The 22,169-nt window shown below is 40.7% G+C and overlaps 1 protein-coding gene across 3 annotated transcripts in view; it reads right to left on the bottom strand.

Moving 5' to 3' along the window:
• Positions 1-707: 707 nt before the first annotated feature.
• Positions 708-22,169, bottom strand: part of LOC107186309 (spectrin beta chain, non-erythrocytic 5) — a 24,319-nt gene continuing 2,857 nt past the window's right edge. Inside the window, exons 3-19 of one of the 3 annotated variants that reach the window (XM_015574146.1) lie at positions 15,827-16,052; positions 15,447-15,724; positions 13,692-15,312; positions 12,626-13,608; positions 12,225-12,541; positions 11,763-12,140; positions 11,022-11,687; positions 10,655-10,940; positions 9,869-10,087; positions 9,323-9,765; positions 6,548-8,861; positions 5,994-6,471; positions 2,377-5,907; positions 2,162-2,299; positions 1,986-2,060; positions 1,666-1,697; positions 708-1,391 (exon numbers count right to left, since the gene is read on the bottom strand). In XM_015574146.1, the coding sequence (XP_015429632.1) occupies positions 1,152-1,391; positions 1,666-1,697; positions 1,986-2,060; positions 2,162-2,299; positions 2,377-5,907; positions 5,994-6,471; positions 6,548-8,861; positions 9,323-9,765; positions 9,869-10,087; positions 10,655-10,940; positions 11,022-11,687; positions 11,763-12,140; positions 12,225-12,541; positions 12,626-13,608; positions 13,692-15,312; positions 15,447-15,724; positions 15,827-16,052 (12,225 nt within the window). In that variant the 3' untranslated portion in view covers positions 708-1,151. The remainder of the gene's footprint in view (positions 1,392-1,665; positions 1,698-1,985; positions 2,061-2,161; positions 2,300-2,376; positions 5,908-5,993; positions 6,472-6,547; positions 8,862-9,322; positions 9,766-9,868; positions 10,088-10,654; positions 10,941-11,021; positions 11,688-11,762; positions 12,141-12,224; positions 12,542-12,625; positions 13,609-13,691; positions 15,313-15,446; positions 15,725-15,826; positions 16,053-22,169) is intronic. The other 2 variants (XM_015574144.1, XM_015574145.1) reach the window with 2 other exon arrangements.

Here is a 22,169-nt window from a genome sequence, read left to right as displayed (position 1 = left end):
TTAATAAAAACACCAGGTTCTTGAAAAATACAATCCATATTTTCATGTTTTTTTTATTCATTCAATCTGTCTATTTAATTCTTGATTGTCGACTCCTTAGCGCGAAAAGGAGTTTCACTATGTAACTACAGAATAGCACTGATAATCCTACATAATAAGTATACTTTATGTAGTCTTAAATACACTTTACACATTATAGTATCCATTATAAAAAAGAGGAGAATAATCATTAAGCCTTAAGAATATATCATTTCTCGTTTTCTTTCAAAAATATGACATGTGTACTTACACATCTGTGGGTCCTTTTTAGTACGTTTAAAGATTATTGGTCCCAAGTAGGTATTCTCAAATATATAATATTTGCAACATATATTATGACATCTACAACTTAAACCTTACGTTACACACGTACTTGCATGTTCTTCTTCATACATTTCAACGTTTCTCTTAAAGTCAGGTACACTTTAAATAAATTCAGCAACAATCATCGCGTGTAAGGCATTAATCCGTCATTTCTAACGCATCCAGAAGAATTTATCAAAGAATTTAACAATTACAGTAAAACTAAATCAACAATACTTTAGCCTAAACTGCTGTAACTTTTGACATTATGAAATTCATATGGTGCATTACCTTTTATGCTGAAGAATCAAACTTTATCGAACAATGATTTCTGTTTGTAATAATATCTCTCAGACCCTCGTGTATTGGGTGTGTTATAGGTAAATCTGTATCTATATTCTCAAAAAATTCAATAACTGTGCACAATGTATGAGAACAGTGCTCCATGTCTAAGATTTCTTGCAATAAGAGAGATATGTGTGTTCAATAAAACAGAATTGAGAAAGTACGTTGAACTGCAACGTGTCGCTTTTCCATTGCAGCTATCTTCATCTACACATTATCTGTAGGTCGTCTCCTACATGATCAACTCAACATACATCACGTTATTGAATAACGCGAATAATAAATCTCTACTCAATGTTAAACTTGTATAGTACATAAAAATAATTTACAAGGGATGTTAATGTAGCATGTAGCAAAGATAACATATACACACGTCCTTCCTAACGCATTTAAAGGAACTACTTATCATCTGCCACTTTCATATCTTCCACATGTTCCATGTAAATTAAATGTGTAATTAAATATTACGACTGAGAAGGCTTCTTACGTCTACCAAATAGATTACTCAAAACAGAACTTCTTTTGTAATCCCTATCCTTGCGGTTACTACTCATACTGTGCTCACTCTCTGATCCACTTTCACTGGCCCTTCTTCCATCTACGACTGTAATGTTTTGTGTGTTTTGTGGCACAGCCGGTGGAGCCACATATGGTGGCAAGGACACTGGTCGTCCTGTGAAAGAATTATTTTGCTGTTGCATACCCTATAACAGATGCAACAAAAATAAATGTAAATATTATAGAAGTATCGTATGTTGCAGTGTGCAATATAATACTCTTGAGACTTTAGACAAATATTTCATCCAACAGAAAGAAGGATTAATAATGGGCAAAGAACAATTACAATTACATTGGAGTCTTCTGTAGGATACTTCCTCTTGTAAAAGAGACTAACAATTTCATACTAATTATGTAGCAACAAAATTCTACTATAATATATTTCCTTTCATTTTATGCTTTGAAAAAGTATATAATTACCTGTCTGGTATTTACGGGAACATTCCCATAAGCTGTAACAAAAAACAATGCTCATTTCTTCTTTATGTTTATTCATTTGCATCAAAGCAGTAGAAGCAAGTTATAAATAATCAGTAAACTCTTATATGACATGAAAATAAAAAGGGGAAAAAAGTGTGTTAATATGAAATATAAACAACATAAGGCAGCCCCTTCAGTTTTAGCAAATAAGGATGCAAATCAGGGTAACAGAACAGAAGATAAAAACGAATATGTTGGGTGATTAGGTACAACAAGCAAGAAGAATATGACATCTTCACAAACAATTGACAACAACTAACCAGGATCATGAGGGGCACTCCACTGAGCCATTCTGGTTGGTGGAGGAGCGGTCAATGGCAAGGGAGGTGCTAATTCTATAAAATAATGATGAATTTTTATATGCCTAATGGAAGAGGATTGTCTACACATACACGCACGTGTTCAGAATTGATTTTCTAAAAGTGTTTTTTAGTACCTTGTTGTTGTGATGTGAGGTCTACACTACTTTGTCTATGCCAGTTTGAATTTGACGAGTACTGACCGGACCCATTATGGTTTAATGTTGCACTACGTTGCTGATAAAATCCAGGTCTTCCTTGCACATGTTCTGCTTCTGCGGAATCATGCACAATTTGTTCGAGTACTTGGAGTACTATAATCTAACTATTTCATAAAAATAAGGAATCATACCATCACGTCTGTACTGTGGTAGAGCATCTGAACTTGGTGACCTTGTAGGAATAGGCGGTGGCGCTCCCCGTGGTGGAATCGGTGGTTTATCTCCCAAATTCGGTTGGTATTGTTCTCGTTGACTAGTTAATTGTTCCTGTTGCATCATCTGTTGCTGCTGCGCCAATAATTGCTGCTGTCTATGTATCTGCAAAAACTCTGTTTGCGTTTGATGCTGCGGTTCTATTCTTTGAGAGGCTACGAATTCAGTGTTGTTCTGCGGGTCACGTCGTTGCTGATTTTGCCGGTGCATTTGCAGAAATTCAATCTGAACGCTGCTAGAGGAATGTTGGTAGGGCATGTCACGTCTAATCACGGAATTTTTTCGTTCCAATTCAGGAGTGGAAGCATGACTACTACCAGTTGATAGATTGTCATCAACATGCTCCACTGACACATTCTGCAATCTTTCTAGACCCTCCTTCTGAGATTCATCGTAGCTTAAAAGTTGAAGGCTAGGGGGTAATTTAGCGTGGAAAGATATCTTGTTGACCCAATCTTCCATCTCTTGCTGACTAGGTGCAAGGAATAGGAATTCTGATCCATCTGTACACTTTAACCTGAACACATTCTTCTTCTTGGTATAGTCATCTGCTTTCTCGCATATGGCGTTGAAAATCGTGATAGGAGCAGTAGCTGCTTTACTTAACGAGAAGTCCTCCATGTCCTTAAAGAAGCACAGTAGCTGTCCACATAATACGGTATAGTACTGCTTCCACGAACGAACAGCCGCTTTTTTGCCAGCGCTCTGCAACTCATGCTTTCTTTCCAGAAAACCTTGTATCTCTACCGGAGGCAAAGCATCCATGCTCTCCATTCGCTGAAGCTTCCTGAAGCTTTGAGTCCGCCTTCTCGTGGTAAAGCTGGGTGTTCTTTTCGGTTTTTTCGTATCAACCTTCATACTTTCTGCTCTCTTGATATCAGGAGTTGTTCTCCGTAGTTTTTCGCCAAACACATGCTGTGTGCCGTGTGGCTTTTGAATTGGAGTTGAATCCAAACTTTCAGGTGAAATTGAAGCCTTTAGTGGTGACAATTTATTAATAGACTCATGCTCATCGGTTGTGCCGTTAACTTCATCGTGTACAGTCCGATGAGGACTGTCCAGTAGTCGTCTTCGTTCTTCCTCACGTTTTCTTTCTTCCGTTATTCTCTGTACCTCTTTACGTTTCCGTTCTTCAAGACGTGCCCGCTCTATTCTTTCTTTCTCGGCCTGTCTGGCTGCCATTTCAGCCTGCTGTTGTTTCTGGAATGCCTCCTCCAACATAGTTATACGCTTAAGAGCGCTAAACCTTTCTTCTTGGGCTTCAATAGTTTTCTCAAAATCTTCATGCTTTCTAATTAATTCCTCCACTTGAGGAATACTTTCGCCCAACTTCCCATCGTGCAACATAGGCTCTCTGCTGATTATCCAGTTCTCCAGTGTCTCAGCTTCTCGTTTGAACAACTGTGTATTCAGGTTCTGTTCGTATATACGCATTCTTTGCTCCCAAGTATCCTTAAGGAACTGTTGTCTATGCCGCAAGAGAGATATCTTCTCCTCAATTTCCTTTGCCAAGAAATGACCCTGCTCTATCAGTTCCTGACCAGTCTTGTAGAACTTATCAAAAGCTTCGTTTCGTGTCTCGATCTCTGTGTTATATTCACTATGTCGCGATATCAATGTTTCTGCACCTGGAACATCTCGAGCCAATTCTGGGGCTGTTACTTTGGCGATCATCTCATTGATCCAGGACATCAGGTCTCTATGCTCGCCCAAGTAGGCCTGTAGCTGCTCTGCTTGTGCCAATTTACTTCGTCTTTGGGCAGCCTTCTCTAGTAGCTCGTTCCAAGTTGCTTCAGCTTCTTGGTGTTTCACGTCAATGTGTATCCGAGCATCCGGAAACAGTTCTATCAACCTAGACGCTTCTTCCATCAGTAATTCGACCTGTTCTTTTACAGCACCCAAATCCGTTTCAAAACCTTGGTGTTTCCTAACTAGTGCTTGTATGGTCTCCAAATCGTGCCCATAGCCGTCAGAACTGAGGGCAGTTTCCTTTTCTTGTATCCAAGAAATTGTTTCATCTGCTGTCCTGTCAAACATGTGCACTTGTTTTGCACCTGCTAGCGCGTCCTGCCGTGCATGTGCTAGTTCCTTTAGATCTTCCCATTGTTGTTTTGTTTCTTCAATTTTCATCAGTATTTTATTCTTCTCCGGATTGTTCTCTGCTATCAGTCTTTGGCCCTCATCTAAGACTGCTGATACACGACCTTCGCTGGTTGTCAAACCAGCTAAGAAATTATCGAATATCTGGATCAGAAGCTCAACATGTTCGACGTCACGGCCATAGTCTTCTGAAGCAGCGACAGTTGTTTGATCACCAATCCATTCGATAACTTCGTCTGCTTGCCTAATAAACTTGAACAACTTTTCACTCTCTCTAAGCCGTTGTAATCTATAGTCCTTGAGCTTCTGCAATTCTTTGAATTTCTGTTCAATGTCTGTTTGCTTCTGGGTAATGTTTTTGCTATCAAAATGATGCCTCTCTATCAATCCCTGTGAAAGTTTTCGCAGATTGCTAACAGTGTTCTCAAAACCTAGCAAATCTCGTTCAATCTCCTCCAACTTCTTCAGCAAAGATTGAACTGAATCTTCATCTTTCCCATAATCTGTAGAAGTTAACTGAGGATACTTTTCTTTGATCCACTGTTCAGTTTCTGCAGCTTCAGCATAGAACATTTGCGATTCGACAGCATCTAATAAACGCAACTTGCGCACGCTAGCTAAATCCCTTAGATGTGAAAGCTTCTCTTGTAATTCCTGCGATAGCTTTTCAATCTTTTCTGATGCAAAGTGTCCACTTCTTATCATAACTGTGGCTCTACTAACCAAAGAAGCTACCACGGGTTCTCTGGATATCAATTCTGCTTCCAAAGCATGATGTTTCTTCTGCAATCTTTGTACAGTTGTCAATGAACTACCTAAGTCATTACTAGCAGCCAAAGGCTCTTTCTCTGACTGCCAATGTAATTCATCCTCAACGTCCCTCGCAAACTGATGCAATAATTTAGCATCTTCCAAATTGTCTCTTCTTATCTGCATTGGTTCCTGCAAGCTGTGGTATCTATTTATCGTAACCAATGCTCTTTCTTGTATCTCATCGCCCATAAAATGATTTGATCTCTGAAAATTAGTTGCTGTCTCTTTAATCGTTTCACAGGCATCATTGTGACCGAGGATATCGTTCTCTAAATTGGTATGTCTCTTCAGTAAGTTGGCTACGCTTGAGAGGTCTTTTCCGTGATCTTCTGATTGCAACTGTGTCTCCACTTCGTCCATCCATGTTTCAAATTCGTCCAAAGTACGTCCAAATAGTAAAGCTTGATAAGCATCGTTCAATCTGTTCTTTTTTAGCTCACTCGTTTCTTGAAGATGACGCCACTCAGCTTCCAGTTCATCTAGGCGTTCTTGTATGCTGTCCGAAGCATAGTGATTCTCTTCAATTAACGCTTCACCTAATGAAAAAGATTAAAAATTAAATTCTTATTTCTACATTATAAAAAGAAGCGTGTAACCGGTCGTTTAGAATGAATTAGATTACCTTCACCGACTACTGCTGCCACTCTTCCTTTATTCGCCATTAGTTCACTTTCGAAAGCAGCATGCTTCTGAATTTTGCTTTGCAAGTTTGATGAATCCCTGTAGTTCTCGTCACTGGCTACCTGTTGTTTCTGATGTAACCAGCCTTCAACTTCATATATGTTTCGAAGGAATTGATGTAAGTGATGACTCTCCATCAATTTCTTCCTTCTTGCTCTCGCGCTATTCTGTAACTTATCCCTTCTAGCACAGACAGATGTCAGTCTTTGCTTTATAATACTTGCATCTGCATGTTCTTCAAGCAAGATATCGTTTGCAAACTTCTCTAATTCTTCAATGCGACCCAATTGTGAAACAAGCATCTTTTCGAATTCTTCGTGCTTTCTTAATAGTGCTTCGACACCAGATAACGATTCACCAAGATCATCATTGTTAAGGAATGCCTCTTTTGTTGCCAACCAGCTATCAGCTTGATTAGCCTAAAATAATTAACATAATCAATACATTAATAAGTGTAAATCTATTTAAACTAAAAATTATTATTTCGACACATACCTGTTCTTTAAATAATTGTAACTGATGTGCTTGTGTTAACTTCTGCCTTCGACTCTCCCAAGCATTGACCAAGCCCTCTCTAAGATCCTCCAGATGCTTCAGGTTCGCCTTTACATCCTCATTTATGACAAGAAGTTTCTGACCATGCTCTTTCAAGGCTTTGAATGTGTCTTGCCTTCCATCGATTTCAGCTTTTCTCTCTTGATGGAGCTCCAGCAAAGATTTGGCTTCAGATATCGTCGTTGGTGCATCAGATTCATCCATGCGTTTTATGGTGTCTGCCACCCAGAGTTCCAACTCGTGTAGATCAGCTTGGAACTTGTGTAATGTGTAAGCTTGATTCAATACTTCGCGACGATGTTGTGTGAGTCGTTGCAGATCATCCCAATTTGACTGCAATTCTGACAGTATGCCATTAATCTGTGGTGCCTTGTCCGGGTATTTCTGTGATAATCCTCTAGCTTCTGTCTTATGTTCCCTCAACTTTCCTTCAATGGCAGTCATATCTCTCTCCATTGCTTCTTGTTTTCTTTGCAAGTGCTCAACAGCAGGTAAATCTTTCCCCACATCTGTTGTGTTCATAGCAACAGATTTCTCAATAACTCTTTGGCTCGTGTCATCTATGTCCCTGTTAAACAAGTGGATTTCCAATGCCCCTGCTAATGTTTCCCTGTAGGCGCTCAATGCACCCTGGAGACCCTTCCACTTATTGTTGAAGTTGTCTCTACGCTGTTGAATTGCTTTCGACTCATTGTCCCTACCTTGTCTAATAAGTTTATCCGCCAAAGCATTGATTGTCTTTATTCTCGAATCATCTACTCTCATATCACTATCTACATCATCTAACTTCCTTTGAAGGCTCAAGCAATGCTCATAATCTTTACCAGTGTCACCAGCTTGGACCATCATTTCCTTATCCCGTATCCAAGCCTCAATTTTCTCTACTTGGTTATTGAATTCAAGGATATCCTGTGCCTCCTCTAAACCTCTACCGCGATTTTCGGATTCCAGTAACAATTTTTTCCACGAGGCATGCAGGTGTTCCAACTGTTGTCGAATTTCAGCACTCGCTGGATGTTTCTGGGCGAGTAAAGTTTCTCCTTTGGCCTTAATCTCTTCGATGCGACTTTGATTCGCAGCCAACTCTGCTTGAAACGCTTGATGCTTCTGCAACTTTTTAATCTTGTCTTCTAAACTGGATACCTCGCCCTTTGATGCCTCAGCGTCCAATTTCTTTTGCTTCTCACCGATCCAAGACTCCGCCTCAGCTACATCTCTGACAAATTGTGCATGTAATAAACCAGCTTCTAGTCTCCTGCGTCTAGTGTCACACAAATTTCGTATTCTCGTTCGCCTTTGTACCACTTCGCTCAATCTTTTTCCAATTGTAGGCGAGTCAAAGTGATTCTGTGCCAGTAATTTGTCTCCGTGCTCTTGCAGGGCTGTTAGTTTCTCTTCCTGGGTCACTAGTAACTTTTCGAATTCACTATGCTTCTTCACTTGTGCATCCACCTCTTCCACAGAGTCTCCAAAGTTGTCTCCACTCAGAGCAGCTTCCTGAGTGGTGGACAAATTGTCCAGTTGCTTAGCATCTCGCAAGAAGAAATGTAGATCTATTAGCTGATCGAGGTGAACCTTCTTCTGTTGCCAGGCGGCGTGTAACTTTTGTCTTTCATCGAGTAATTGATTACACTTTTCCTCCACCTCCAAAGCAGCATAATGTCCAGTCTGGACCATGGCTTCTCCCAAATCAAGAACAGAACTGAAACTATCCTCTCTTGCTTCTATCTCTCCTTTCAAAGCTTCATGTTCGGCTTTTAAGATCTGTGCACTTGCTGCATCCCTTACTTTATCTTCAGTTGACATTGTGGCACGTAGCCCAGCTGCCCAGTTCATTAAATCTCTAACCTGAGTTAAAAAGCGCTGCAGGTCACAACTAGCTTGCAACTGATCTCGTCTATGAGCAGACCTTTCCTTCAATTCTTCCCAATGGGCAACAACAATCTGTTGTTGTTGATCTATGTGAACTGCATTGTTTCCTGGATAATGTGCTTGCAGTCTCGATGCATCCTCAACTAGTACTTGAAGTTGTGCCTCTAAAGCAACTAGATCATTTTCAAAGCCCTCGTGACGTCTAATCAATGCTAGGACAGAATTCAAATCACGTCCCAGGTCTTCTGGTAGAGCAGCTTCCTTTTCCTGAATACGTGACAGAGCTTCAGCGACATCACGATGGAATCTGTGGATTTCCCCTGCTGCTTGCAACCTTTGTTCACGATTCCGAATGAGACCAAGAAGATGTTGCCAAGACTCTCTAATGAAAACGTAAACGATGCCGCTCTTAATACACTAGATTTATAAATAAATTTAAAAAAAAAAACCACTTCACCGCATTTACAATATACAACCCATAGTTACACAAGCATTATGCATATATACTTACTGCATGGCAGCATGTTGCTTCTGCACTTGTCTTACAGGGTCATCATCATTTGGTCTGTATTAAATATATATACAAAAATACAGTTAGTAACCCAACACCGAAATACATTATCGTTGTGTAAAATTCTATCACCATAAAATTATATCTTATAACTTGCAATACATACACTCTTATTACCCACCCAGTAACCATCATCCAATGCATAAAATCGTATTAATAATACACTATTGACACAAAGTGCCAATTTACCACAGCTAAGTTCAAGAAACTGATCATGCACTTGAGTGAAATCTAGAACTATAGTAGGTGTATACCGTAATATTAAATCTTACCCTAATTGTTCTTGTCTCTTTTCAATATCGTTAATATATGGACTCTCATTGGCAATAAGTTTTCTAGCCAACTCTTCACATTGGTTAAATCTCTCTGAACCAGCTTCTATTCTATGCTTGAAGTCGTTGAACTTAGCTTGCAATATTAGCAAGTGTTCATAATCTTGACCATAGTCTTCAGACGCCGCTGCCTGTTCCTGCTCTTTGATCCATTGTTCTAATTCTCGACTTTCCAAAAAGTATTCGTGACGATACATGCTCTCCATCAAACGTTGCTGTCTTACTGTAGCTAGCCTCTGTAATGCCCTCATCTGTTGAGCTATTGCTTGTTGCTTGTTTGCTATTGCTTTACTGTCAGGATGTTTTGCATTGATCATGGTAGAAGCTGTATGCCCCATTTCTGTTACAATCCCATTGTAAGTGTCTAGTTCTAATTCGACAGCCTAAAATAAGAATAACTTTGAATAAAATATTTTCAGTCCCAATTTTACTGAACTATACAACGATATAGTGGACTATTTTCCACAAGCCGTTTTTCTATCATACCTTGTGCTTTGTGAGTAATTTTGTAGCAGCATCACGATCTCTGCCATAGTCTGTGGAACTAAGAACATCATTTTTCTCATTCAACCAGCTTTCAACTTCACCTGCTTCGAAGTAGAATTCTTGAGCTTTCAGGGATAAATCCAAAGCTTTGCTTCGTTCTGCTGCTTTTTCTTGCAGGTCTCGCCATGCATCTTCAAGTTCATCGCACAATTCTCGTATCTATACAAAAATAGGACTGGTATATTAAAGAAGAATACTTCGGAGAAACATTTCAAATAAAATGTACAACTAAAAAAGGACGTACATTAGTTGTACTAAATAAAATTTTATTAATTCTCATTATAATGCCATGTGTGAATTAAATAAATAAATTTCTGCAATTAATGTAATAAAAAACATTAAATATGTTTGTCTAAATCATGTAAGACAAGCACATGCATGTGTTAGGAACTTTCATAATCTTCTTGTATACTGTGTAAGAAATTATTCTTTATTAATCATATCCAAACTGTTTGGTGTACTTCGATACTTGAATTAAATTAAAATAATCGTATTAAAAGTTTCCTAGTATGTTACAGCTTTAAATAAAACAACACCAACCATGCATTTGTGCTAACCTTACCTCTGCACACCAAATATTCTTCTAACAGTCCCAACTGTGCAAAAATGATAAACTTTTATTTTAGCTACTATGTATAAGTATACAACAGTAATGAGAAAAAAGATACATGTATTTCTTTCTCTGTCTGAAAATTCCGTATATACAATTATATTGAAAATTCTTACCTTCTTCTTCTCAGGGTGAGCCTGATCAATCAAAGTCTGCCCTGAAGCTAAAGTTCTATCTATCATGTGTTGATGCCCGGCAATTTCGGCTTCAAGTTTCTTGTGTTTTTTATGCAATGTCTGTGCTTGATGCAAATTCTGCCCAAGTGTGGTTGAGCATGCCTGAGGAAGATGATCTTTTATCCACTGCAACTCAGCATCCAATTCAAAGCCAAACTTATGAAACCGTAAACTTTCTTCCAATGCATCTCGTCTTCTCTTAGCTGGTTCTTTCAAACTACGGAATCTATAGAACAAAATTAAATTAGACAGTTGATTGCTAACGCTAATTTAATGCTACTGATGAACTGTACAAAATATTACATACTTTCGTTGAGTCGCTTGACTAGTTTTCAGGATGTTAGCAGCATCAAAGTGTCCTTCATGGGCCATTTCTTCACCCATAGCGACAAGATCATCCACTTTTTGTTCCCATTGGCACATGTCACTTTCAAGTGTTTGGTGCTTCTTCAGTAATTCTTTACAACTTCGAAGATCCACGCCAACTTGCTTGCTTTGCAAACAATTTTCTATTTCTTCTAGTTTTAATCTAGCATCTTCCATTGTTCGGTTATAGCCATGTTGAGAAGCAGCTTGTCTGAGCCTGCGACCCTTCTCTAAGGACAAGGCTACCAATCTCTCCCATTGATCATTTAACTCCTTCAATGTTTCACCTACATCATCTGATCTATAATTTTCTTCGGATATTAAAGCTTTTCCAGCTTTATTCACTGCTCTCAGCTGTCCCTCATTAGCTCTTAACTCTCGCTCGAAAGCTTCATGTTTCTGAAGTTTTCGTTCTAGATTGTTTAGATCACGATAACTTTCGTCAGACGCGGTTTTCATTTTGTCGCCTAACCAGTCTCGCAAATCGTCCACTTCCGCTGAAAATTGTTGATAATGCTCTGACGCTTTCAAAGCAGCTCGACGACGTTGTGCAGCGTCTTTTACTGCCATTCGTCTAGCCAGAACTTGATTCCGTCTGTCATTAATGCTGCAAACAGTGGTTGATTACATAACTACTTTTTTAACATTTCTACGTTATATCAGTCAGTATTAAAGAACTTACTAATCTTTATCGTAATGATTCTGAGCAATCAATTTATCGGCAGTGTCACTAAATGCCTTCAACCTGTCGTCCTGCGCATGAAGGGTATTCTCAAACTTCTCATGCTGTTTCAGCAAAGCTTCCACGTCATCGAGAGATTCTCCTAACTCAGTGAAATCTAGGAATGCTTCATGGGAACTGGTGGTGGCTTCAATTTGATCAGCTTCGCGGTTGAACTGTTGCAGTTCTAAACACTGCTGAAGCCGATCTTCTTTCGTCATCCAATCGGATGATACGGCTTGATATAATCCGTGCAATTTATCCAAACGTTCACCAACATCTACCAAGGCTGGATTTCGATGCAGTAATTGATTGCCGAGTTCTTCAACTTCCCTGAATCTAGAGGAAAATAAATGGAACTGAAGAATACAAAAAGGTAGAAGTACAAGGACACGTATGATTAGAAAACATTATCATTCTTACTCGTCTTCTCGTGTTTTTATTTCTTCTCCAAGTTCCATGTGCTGCTTTCTAAGTTGCTCGGCAGTAGCTACATCTCTGACAGGCTCTTCAACCTTCATTGTTTCTTGTACGTCAGCAGCCCAATTGATTAAATTCTTTGAACTGTTCATGAAAATCTGCTGACCAACTGCATCCTCCAATCTAGACCTACGTTCCTTAGCTTTTGTCTGAACTTGATTCCACAGTTCTTTAATTTCATTTTGTCTGGCATTCACATTATTTAACTCATGTGGATAAGAGCTCTTTACACTATTGGCTAACAAGTTTACTTTCCTTACCTAGAATCAGAAAGTTAGTGTTTAATTACTAGTCTATCTTGATAATAAAACTTATAGAATACATTGCAAAACAGGGGGCCATACTTTTTCTTCGACTGGTGCTAATTCCCTCTCAAGTTGTTGGTGCCTTCTCTGCAAAGCTTGTACTGTTTTTAAATCAGGACCTAGTTCTGCAGTGTCTAATTGGGTAATTTTCTCCAGCATCCAATCGTGAGCTTCATCGCAAGTTCTGTTGAACAGCTCCACACTAGAAGCTCCTTCCAAACTTTTTTCTTTCTGTGCCTTCAGCCAGTTCAAATGATCCCAAAGCTGATGGATATGCCTCTGTCTGGCCTTCACTTTATCCAATTGACTATGGCCTTGTCTAACGAACTCGTCAACAGCTGCATCGATAGCTTCAACGCGTTTTCCAGAGGCCGACAAATCGGTGAGGAACTTTTCGTACTTTCTTTTCGCAGTTTCCACATTATCTCGTGCATCGTCCGCTTTCAACATTTTTTCTTTATCTTTGATCCATTTCTCGAAATCGTCGCATTCGCGATAGAAGCCATAAAGTCGTATGGCGTCTTCCAACAATGCGTGGCGTTTCACTGCCAATTCCTGCAGTTCATTGTAAGTGTCATTGATCTTTTTCTGTCGTTTCTCCACGCTGTCGCCATCACTGGCGGTTTTTCGTTTAATTGGTTTCACCGTGGACTTTATAGACTTCACCCTTCTAACAGGGACCATTTGTTTTACCATTTTTGTCTTTTTCACCCTCTGTGTTACCCGGACTTTCTCCGGCCTTCTCACTTGAACTTGTATCACTTTCGGTTCAATTTCACGAACATAATTCGCTGGCACAAATCCATCAGCACCATCGACTTTTCTGACACTCCACCAGTCTGGATTTGTCTTACTCAATAAGAACATTACCTCACCTTTTACCATATGCATACCCTGGCCACTGAATGGATACAAACTCTTCACTTGGGGCACCAATCTGTCTTCAAGGACTGTTTTAGGTTCCATTTTTTCAACAACTTCGTCCACCCACTCATCTTGAGGTACTAGTCTTATTTCCTTACCTGAAAAATATGTTATCAAACGTTATTTCGCTTGTGTTGTAATGTATGTTGTTAGAAGATATAAATAAATGGAATCAACTTACTCCATTCTTCCTGCTCTAGTTCGGCAACGGGCTCTGGATCGGCCGACAGCTCAAGAGTTGAAATTCCAGACTTAATCAATTTCTCAGCCTGCATATTTAGTGATTGTACATCACCTTTATAAGCATTTAACTCTCCCTCCAAATCCTTGTGTCTCTGTAAAAGTGCCTGAGCACTGGGTTCGTCTACACCATAATCCTCGGAAGCCACAAGGGCCATCTTCTCGTTCATCCAAGAATCAGCTTCATTTGCATCGGCATAGAATTGGAAAGCTTCTGCTGCGTCATCCAGTTGTTTCTTCCTAAGAGCTGCCAACTCTTCGAGGACCTTCCAGTGTTCTTGCAACGAGTCGATACGGTTTTGAATCTCTAAAGACGACGGATGACTGTCAGCAATCAGTTTTCTTCCAGCGTCACAAAGTTGTTCAGACTTCGGCCTCCGCACTTTCATTTCATCTTGCAAAGCTTTGTGTTTCTGCTGTAAGGAGATCACAGCACGGAGATCCTTCGCCGAGATCCCAGCTTTACAAATTCTCTGCTTCTCAATCAGCCAGGACTCCTCATCCTCATGATCTTGGAGGAAGTGGAAGAAGTTTCGCGCATCTTCTAAACGAGCTTTACGTTCCTTACTGTACTCCACCAACTCGTCATAGGCACGGTTCAACATTTCCAGTTTCTGTTGCAACAGAGGCGCTTCTTTGCTTTGTGGCTGTGCCAAGTGTTGGGCTGCTTGTCTACCCAGTCTCCTCTGGGTTTCGCCTAAAGCGGTTACTTGCAACTCTTGCAGGCTGTGCTTTTGTAATAGATCCTCAACGCCCAATAGATGAGGACCAACGTCAGTGCTTTGGAAGTACAATTGAAGTTCCTGAATAGAAGCCAATGTCGTGTCGATTTCTCTCATTAAACTCATCAGAGAACTTAAGGCAACTAGATTAGACTTGTGATGGTCCAGAAGAGCTAGAAGTTCCTTCCACCTCTGTAGAACTTCCTGTTCCCTAACGCGAACTCTTTCGAGACCATGATAATTCTCTCTAACTAACTCCTCGGACATATTTGTCAAATCATGAAAACGTTCTTCTCTTGCCAATATATCTGCACTAATCGCTTCGTGTTTCTTCACTGTGGCATCCACTTGAGCCAAGTTACTGCCATACCTTGGGTCTGTTAACACTTGAATCATTTCCTTCAAATAACCTTCTCGTAGGACACTTTTCCTTTCGAATTTGTAGTTTAATTGTTCCAGCCTTTCTTGCCGCAACAGTTCAGTTCTGAGAGCTACTTCTCGACGGTGCTCTGCTCGTTCCAACTCTACCCAATTCCTTTCAATATCGTGTACCAATTGACCCTCTTGAGGTGTAAATGCAGGCTGGTTTAAGGACTTTAATTGGGTATTTATATGAAAATATAATGCTTCTATTTCTGATCTTTCTTTATACTTTGGTGGCTTCTCTACTGTTCTGTATTGTTTGAAAGTCAAAAGTTCTCGTTGAATACCCTCCAGAGAGTTGGGGAAGTTTCGGTTCTCCAAGACTTCGATTTTCATCTTAATCCATTCCAACAGATCAGTGGTCAACTTTTCATAGTGGACCTTCATTTTATCAGCGTCCATCATTTGTCCCACAATCTACAGACATTTACACACGTACAACTTAAAGTCGACTTTTAATTCGAATAACTTTACTTTCGTAATGAACATAAAGAAATGAAAAGAATAACTAAAAATGTATAACCATTAAAATTAGTATGAAATTTACGTACATTTGCAATTCTTTTACCACTTTTGATTTCATTTTTCATCCTGGCAAATGTATGGTAATAAGAGGCGACATAGGTGATGATGGATTTCTCATCAGGCCTTGCTGTATCCACATCCTCTGCATCCAATAGTCGTGGAATTCCGAGTTCCGAATTAGCAACATCAAAAGCATAGTTAAGATTGTCAATATGTTTATTTTGTTGTAACTCCGACCAATTGACCAGGTCTGGTCTGTGAGCATGTATAAGGGCATTGAATCCCAAACCGCTTCTCCAAGATCCTACAACACACAACGTTTACGTATTGTACACGTGACATATATTCTAATATTCAGTCTATCAGTTTCTAACGACACAGTATTCCCACGAATAAGTGTATTTACCAGTAAAATCCTGAATGCTGACTCCAGGATACCCATTGGTCTTCCTCTGACACCAGAGCAAAAGAGCATCTTTAGCAGATTTCTTTTCACTGCTGTCATTTTCCTCATCCACGTCAATTTCAATTTCCTGAATTTGGAACCTCAGAATAATTGTCCAAATCAGACCTAATATCAACCTTGGGTTCCCGTCAACAATATCCTCTGCTCCTATACTCTCCAGTCGAACCTGTACAGAAAACGAGAATATTCGCAATTAAAAATGATATTTGGAGAAATGATGAAAAATTCATGAAATATTCCACCGATCATCTTTTCCTCCTAGTCGTTTCATTAAAATCCACATATCCGTTAAATGCAGAATCACCCTACACTCGGATCAGGTGAATGCAACCGCATAATGCACTTGCAGAATTTATGGGAAGGGATTGGTAGGCTTCTGGTACAATGATATTCGCATTCCACCCGTGCACGTGTGTGCACGCGCGTGAGGGAATAAGTAAAAGATTGGAATGTGTGCTGGCCATTGGTGTCGTTGCGTAAACTGTGGGTTTTAATACACTACCAGTGTGCGAGATCACGACGGATGAGTATCTCGCTCTAATAAAATGGGCATACAGTGGCCGATTGTGTGATGTGAAAAAATAAAAACGTGCAAAACGGCCTTGAATGTACGATAACGTAACTATTGGGTATGAGAAACCAGATTTGTTGTACTTGCTCGTGATTATACCTATTATAACACAAGAGAACGGGATCCAGTGGTTGAAGGCTGGTGTCCAGAGTACTATCTTAAAACAACAGTCGTAAAACAGACAATAATAATCGTACTAGTAGTACACCAAAAGGTGTAACATGTTAGAATAATACTGTCATTCAAACTGGAGACATTAACATAGTCCGCCAGGCCATCAAGTTGTACTCATGATAATGTAGTAGAGAAGTATAGGGTATTAAGATAGTGATGTCACATAGTGGATGCACTGTAAGGCCATTAGCCACACCTGATTATACAGCACTCCAAGAGCGTAATGTATTAAGATACTGTTGTCATTGGTAATAGGGAAACAGGTGTATTGCGTTAGACTATCTCGCCTCCTCATTAGTGTATTCCGATTACAGTGCAGACAGTATGTCATGTCAACAGGCATGTCAACAAGAGAAAAATGAGGGATCACAAAAAGATTAAACAGAAAATGATGCCCCGGAAAATCACGCTGGATCTAATACTTTCGATACTATTTACCTTGAATGTGAAAATGAAGTTCGGAGAGATTAGAGATTCGGTTCCAAACACCAAACCAGACAAAAAAGAAATCCAAACTCAATACGAAAGTACCCTTATCCCTAGATATAATACCACCCTAGCTATCAAGACTTATATTCGCTCCCTTTATCAACTTCAAACAGCTGCCTCTAGAACCGTTTAAGTCCGTACTTGAGGCTGAGGGGTTCCTGGGCCAAACATCAGTAAGACACTTCAGAACTTCTAGTTTCTACCTGAGATCAGGTCTACCCAAAAATCGTTCCCAATAGGAGAGCTTCTCCCACCCCTAGATTATACACGATTCGAACAAAAGGGATGCAAACTACCATGTGATAAATAATAACCACATTATTAAATCACCGTGTCGAGATGAAGAAGTAACGTCAGATCCACCATCGAGTGAAATGTCGGGTCGGTAAACCCGGAGAAGTCAATCGAAGGTGGCAGCAAAAGGAGTCGTTTAAAAAGTCATTCGTCGAGTGAAGCGCGAACGATTATCTTTATGGGCGGACGATTACATCGAACTTTCGTATGAATGTGTGCGTATCTGTGTGTACCATCGAATGATCCGTTAACCCGGACAGGGGATCAACCTTCGAATTTTCAGCCAGTCGGACACTGCATACGCTCACGTTATAAGCCGGAGTATCGGTTTAGCGTATGAATAATGAATGAGCCCACGGGGCTGCATAGTAAGACGAGAATACGGTACTGTTACATCGACTGGAAGACGGGTTACAGTTAAAACTCGTGCAACGAGACGACGGCTGGCCAATAAGTGGCATAAAGGCAACGGCGTTAAATAACCGGTACACTCGTTCTCCCGGCCAATTGCTTTTTGTTGCATGCCACGGTGCATCGACTCGAGTACTGCCCCTCGATGCGAGAGCCAAAAGAGTGCCCTTTTTGCCCTCGAGCAGAATTAACGAGAATGACGATCAATGGGTCCTCTTGACGAGTACATGATGTTAAGACACTTTTCGAGCTCTGCCCTTGAATTTATTGTAGTTTACAATCTCCTGTGAAACTGGGACATTGAAAAGTGTTTTACAGTTCCGTTTTGGGTCCGAAGGAAACTGATTAATTATAGTTTTCACGTTCATTCCCATCGATTTTGTTGGAATTTCATTCACTTTTCTATTATGTTTCGTCTCGTTAAAAACACTGATTTTTCACTAGACCGTATGTACGTTGTATCGAAAAGAGACTCGGGGGAGATGCTATCTCGAGCCTCGTCGATTAATTAACGAGATTAATATCGGTATACTAAACCGTTGAGTCAATACACGATGAACTAAAAGCAAACACGCGTTGATCAATTAGCCCGGCGAAGAATCCCCCATCGAGGACTTCACGCACCATTTTCTTGCTGAACAGGTTGTTCCCGGTATCCCACTTAAAGCGTGCCGATGTCCTTAAAGATACCACCGTTCCCGTAATACCTATCGTATCATCCATTCACTCATTTCCCTTAATTGCATGCACCGTTATCGTCACGCCGATCCCCTCGATCCGCTTGCAGGAAGTCTCTGTGGCTTCTGATTTCAATAAATAAACATGTAAGCAGTCCACGACAACTGGGTCTCGTAAGAATGTTACTAGAACGTAATTATGATTACAGATGAATTCAGTAGTTTTTCGAGCTTCTCGACACGCGGTGAACGATATGTAAATTCGGGACAGATCGAGATCTTTTCCTTTAACGAAAGTACAGTGGATTCCGCTTATTTGGGTCATCGGTTAATCGAGGCAGCCGTTTATTTTGGCCAAACTCAATTAACCAAACCTAATCAAATGTACTGTAATCCTTCGTATAAATAGGACAGCCGTTTAATTGGATCAAAAAACGTTAGATGTGACCCAAATAAACGGAATCCACTGTATCCTTTTGCGATACACCGCGAATGGAGGCAATGCACTGCGAGTTCCATCGTGGTAATGGAAACGTTCGCGGAAATTAATTCCACCCTGGGTTCGCAATAACAGCAGGGTCCATGGGTGCACGGGCTCTACGGTGCCCACTGAAGAATGGGAATAGCATTCTTAATGCATTTAACGTGGAATGCGACTCCTACACGTCCAACATTCACCAGATATACCGGCACCGAGAGTCTGCTCTCCTGCCAGCGGTCATTTCCTCCAGCATTAACCGTCACAATGTAGCTTCTAACAGTGCAAGAACGACCATGGATACTACCGTTTATCTGGTAATTCACTGCTCGGTGACCGTCCACTAGTTAGACTAGATCCGATAATTTTGGAAGCTAATCCTCCAGGGTCTTCGTGTTTATGAACTTTGACAATAACCTTCTCTTCTTGTGGCATTTATGCCAGTTCGAATCATAAGCATCCTTTTGGAGTAGCAAACAGACAATTTTAAATATTACCGGACAGATTTGTAAATCCCTCGAAAGAATGATCAATATTCCGTTCCTCCAGTCATCTCTCCGTGTCCATTCAGGTAACACGATATCGCTTTCGTTTCACAATGTCAGAATGCAAATGCATTTCTATTCAAGCCCTTGTACAGCGAGGCGACCATAAATCAACGGGACGCCAAGTGAAAACAAGGTATCGACGAACGTTGAAGGATGAACAGAGAATCTCGCGACAAGCATGAAATCCGTGAACCACAAGGCAATTTTCATCCACAGCCGCGACTACTTCGTCTCCTCTCTCTTTCAGTGTCTTTAACGTCGGGCCGCGTAGCGGTTTTCCTACGGCATCGTTTACAACTGGCATTCTTGGCAGGATTGCGGAATGTGGATCGCAGGCACGCGAATGACAACTCGAAAAGGACATTCCTGATCGTGACCGTCCGCACGCAGGGTGAAGATTCCCGGTGTTTCGTCATCGTTTAAGGAATCAAGGGGCTCCCGTCTTATCCGTTTCACCGTTAAACCTGTACTACCTTGGCTAAATTGTCCTCCAACACCTGGGTGTCTTCTTTTCCCATTTGTCCAAGGAACTAAGAGATGGAAAAGAATCTAAACTTGTCATTACGAAGTGGTACGAAACTTTCCACCACTATCTTTTTATGGTTGACCGATTATTACGGACAGTTTCGTTGAAATTTCTAGACATATTAATTACCAAGAATCGTTAGTAGACACACTCCACCGGTGGATCAAACTGGAGGGTATTACATTGAAACCAGAAATGTTAACAGGCACGCCTGTCATTCTACTCGGAAACGAACGTAGCTAACGTGTACGGGGATTTAATATGCGCGCCAATAAACAGAGTTTATTGCGCGCGACACTCGAGATACGAGAAATTCAGGCGTTGTGAAATGTTCGATAAATGTCGAGGTACTTTAGCTCGAGGATATAATTAACTTTTCGTCCTCTTATTTCTTCGTCTCTCTTTTGATCGAACGAGGATGTCCAATGTGTCCAGGGGACTAGAAGAGACGAAAAATCGCGAAACGTGGATTAGATCGAATGTGGTCGCAAGAACTGGCGTCGGGGACAAGACGAATGCGCTCCAAGAAGGACAGAACGGAAGCAGGATCAAAGAAATAGAGAGAGTCAGAGGCAGCGTGAGGGATCGAGGGAGAAAGAAGGGTCAGCGACCGAAGCGAAACTTGCTAGACCGTGAGTCCCGCAGATGTGAAATGAAACCAGACGGCACATAACACGTTGTTGTGCCCCTGTGCGGATCATTTTGCGTTAGATCGGTCGATCTTGCCCGAAGGTATATTTTCCCTACTCCAAGACCTTGGACGCGCGTCTGTTATGGAACTGAAAGGAAAAGTCGACAGGAACTTTCAGCTGATTCTTCGGGATGGACTAACTTCGAATGGTTTCACTGATTATGGTTGTATAGAGATAACAGAAAGGCTTTGTCTTGAAAGACGTGGGGTCTTTTTAATCGACACGTTTGTACAACGTGCTCCTGAATGGGGCTGACCAATTCCATTCAGAATTTAAATAAAACCTGTTACTCGTCTAGATCCGTATGATTTGTGACTTCTCTTTGAAGGGACCCAACAGACAAGCTAGGGTTTCGGTGAAAGTGCACCGCGGGACGATATATGACTTGCATTTCTTCGTAATTATCGTGAAAGGAACTGTGAACCAGGGAGGGGGGCTGTGTCATGGATTATTTGTTAAGAATAACAGTCCCAGTGGCTGATGATAACCCACGGAGCCTCAGTCACGACACAGAGACGACGATAAAAACGGAACTCTGTTTGAACGGGGATAAATAATTGGGACAGGCGGCGCGAGTGTTATCAGTTCGCGAATTAATGTCGCACCGTGGCTACAAATAACGTAGATAAGAGAGAACGGTTCGAAAATCGAGAATGATCGCGAAATTACTGGAAACTCAAATATTAATCGGTTGAAATTTCAAACTAGGTACAACTGAAAACGAAAGTCCGTCGAATATTCACGTATAATTACACTCGAGAATATACTTGTTCTTCGACTTCCTTTAGCACTCCCTAAAAAAGTCAATATTAATATTAAAGTGGGATCGATAAATATTTGCTTTTCATGTTAACCACGTTTTTACACCGGTGACCTCGTATGCATTTCCCAGGTTTCTCTTTTTAGCGCCGGTCAGAGAAAGCAGTACAGGGTGTTGCAAAAAGTACGGGCATAAATTTCACACGATTCATCAGAAATTTAATCAAGCAGGTATAAAAAGGTACTGTGCCAAGATGAAGAAACTTCTGTTCGTTTTATATATTAATCTGTCGCTCGAACAATAATGGTCCCCCGTTTTGGTAACACCCGGTACACGTATCGCTCCATTCTAAGGTTTTCTCGATTTTACGATTCCCGTGGCACCAGACAGGAGGTGTGTTCATCTCGTAGGAATCACGAAACGGGCAACTGGGCCATCAACATCGCGAAACGATCGTAAAACCAAAGGACGCGGCCCCAACCTCCTTCTAACGGAGCGTCCATTTCGTCGCCGTGCTTCTCTTTTAGTTATCGTCGGTGCCGTTGCATGCCCACTTATTGTTTACAGTCTCGGCCTGCTCTACTTTACTGCCGTTTGCGAAAATTTATGGACGAGCGCAAATTGGAAAATTTTCTTTCACTCAGAGTCGTCGTAAAAAGCGAA

This window comes from Dufourea novaeangliae, unplaced genomic scaffold, assembly GCF_001272555.1.
Source record: "Dufourea novaeangliae isolate 0120121106 unplaced genomic scaffold, ASM127255v1 scaffold64, whole genome shotgun sequence".
Taxonomy (NCBI): Eukaryota; Metazoa; Arthropoda; class Insecta; order Hymenoptera; family Halictidae; genus Dufourea; species Dufourea novaeangliae.
Note: the sequence above shows the minus strand (reverse complement) of the source record. Positions and strands in the feature narration are given on the sequence as shown.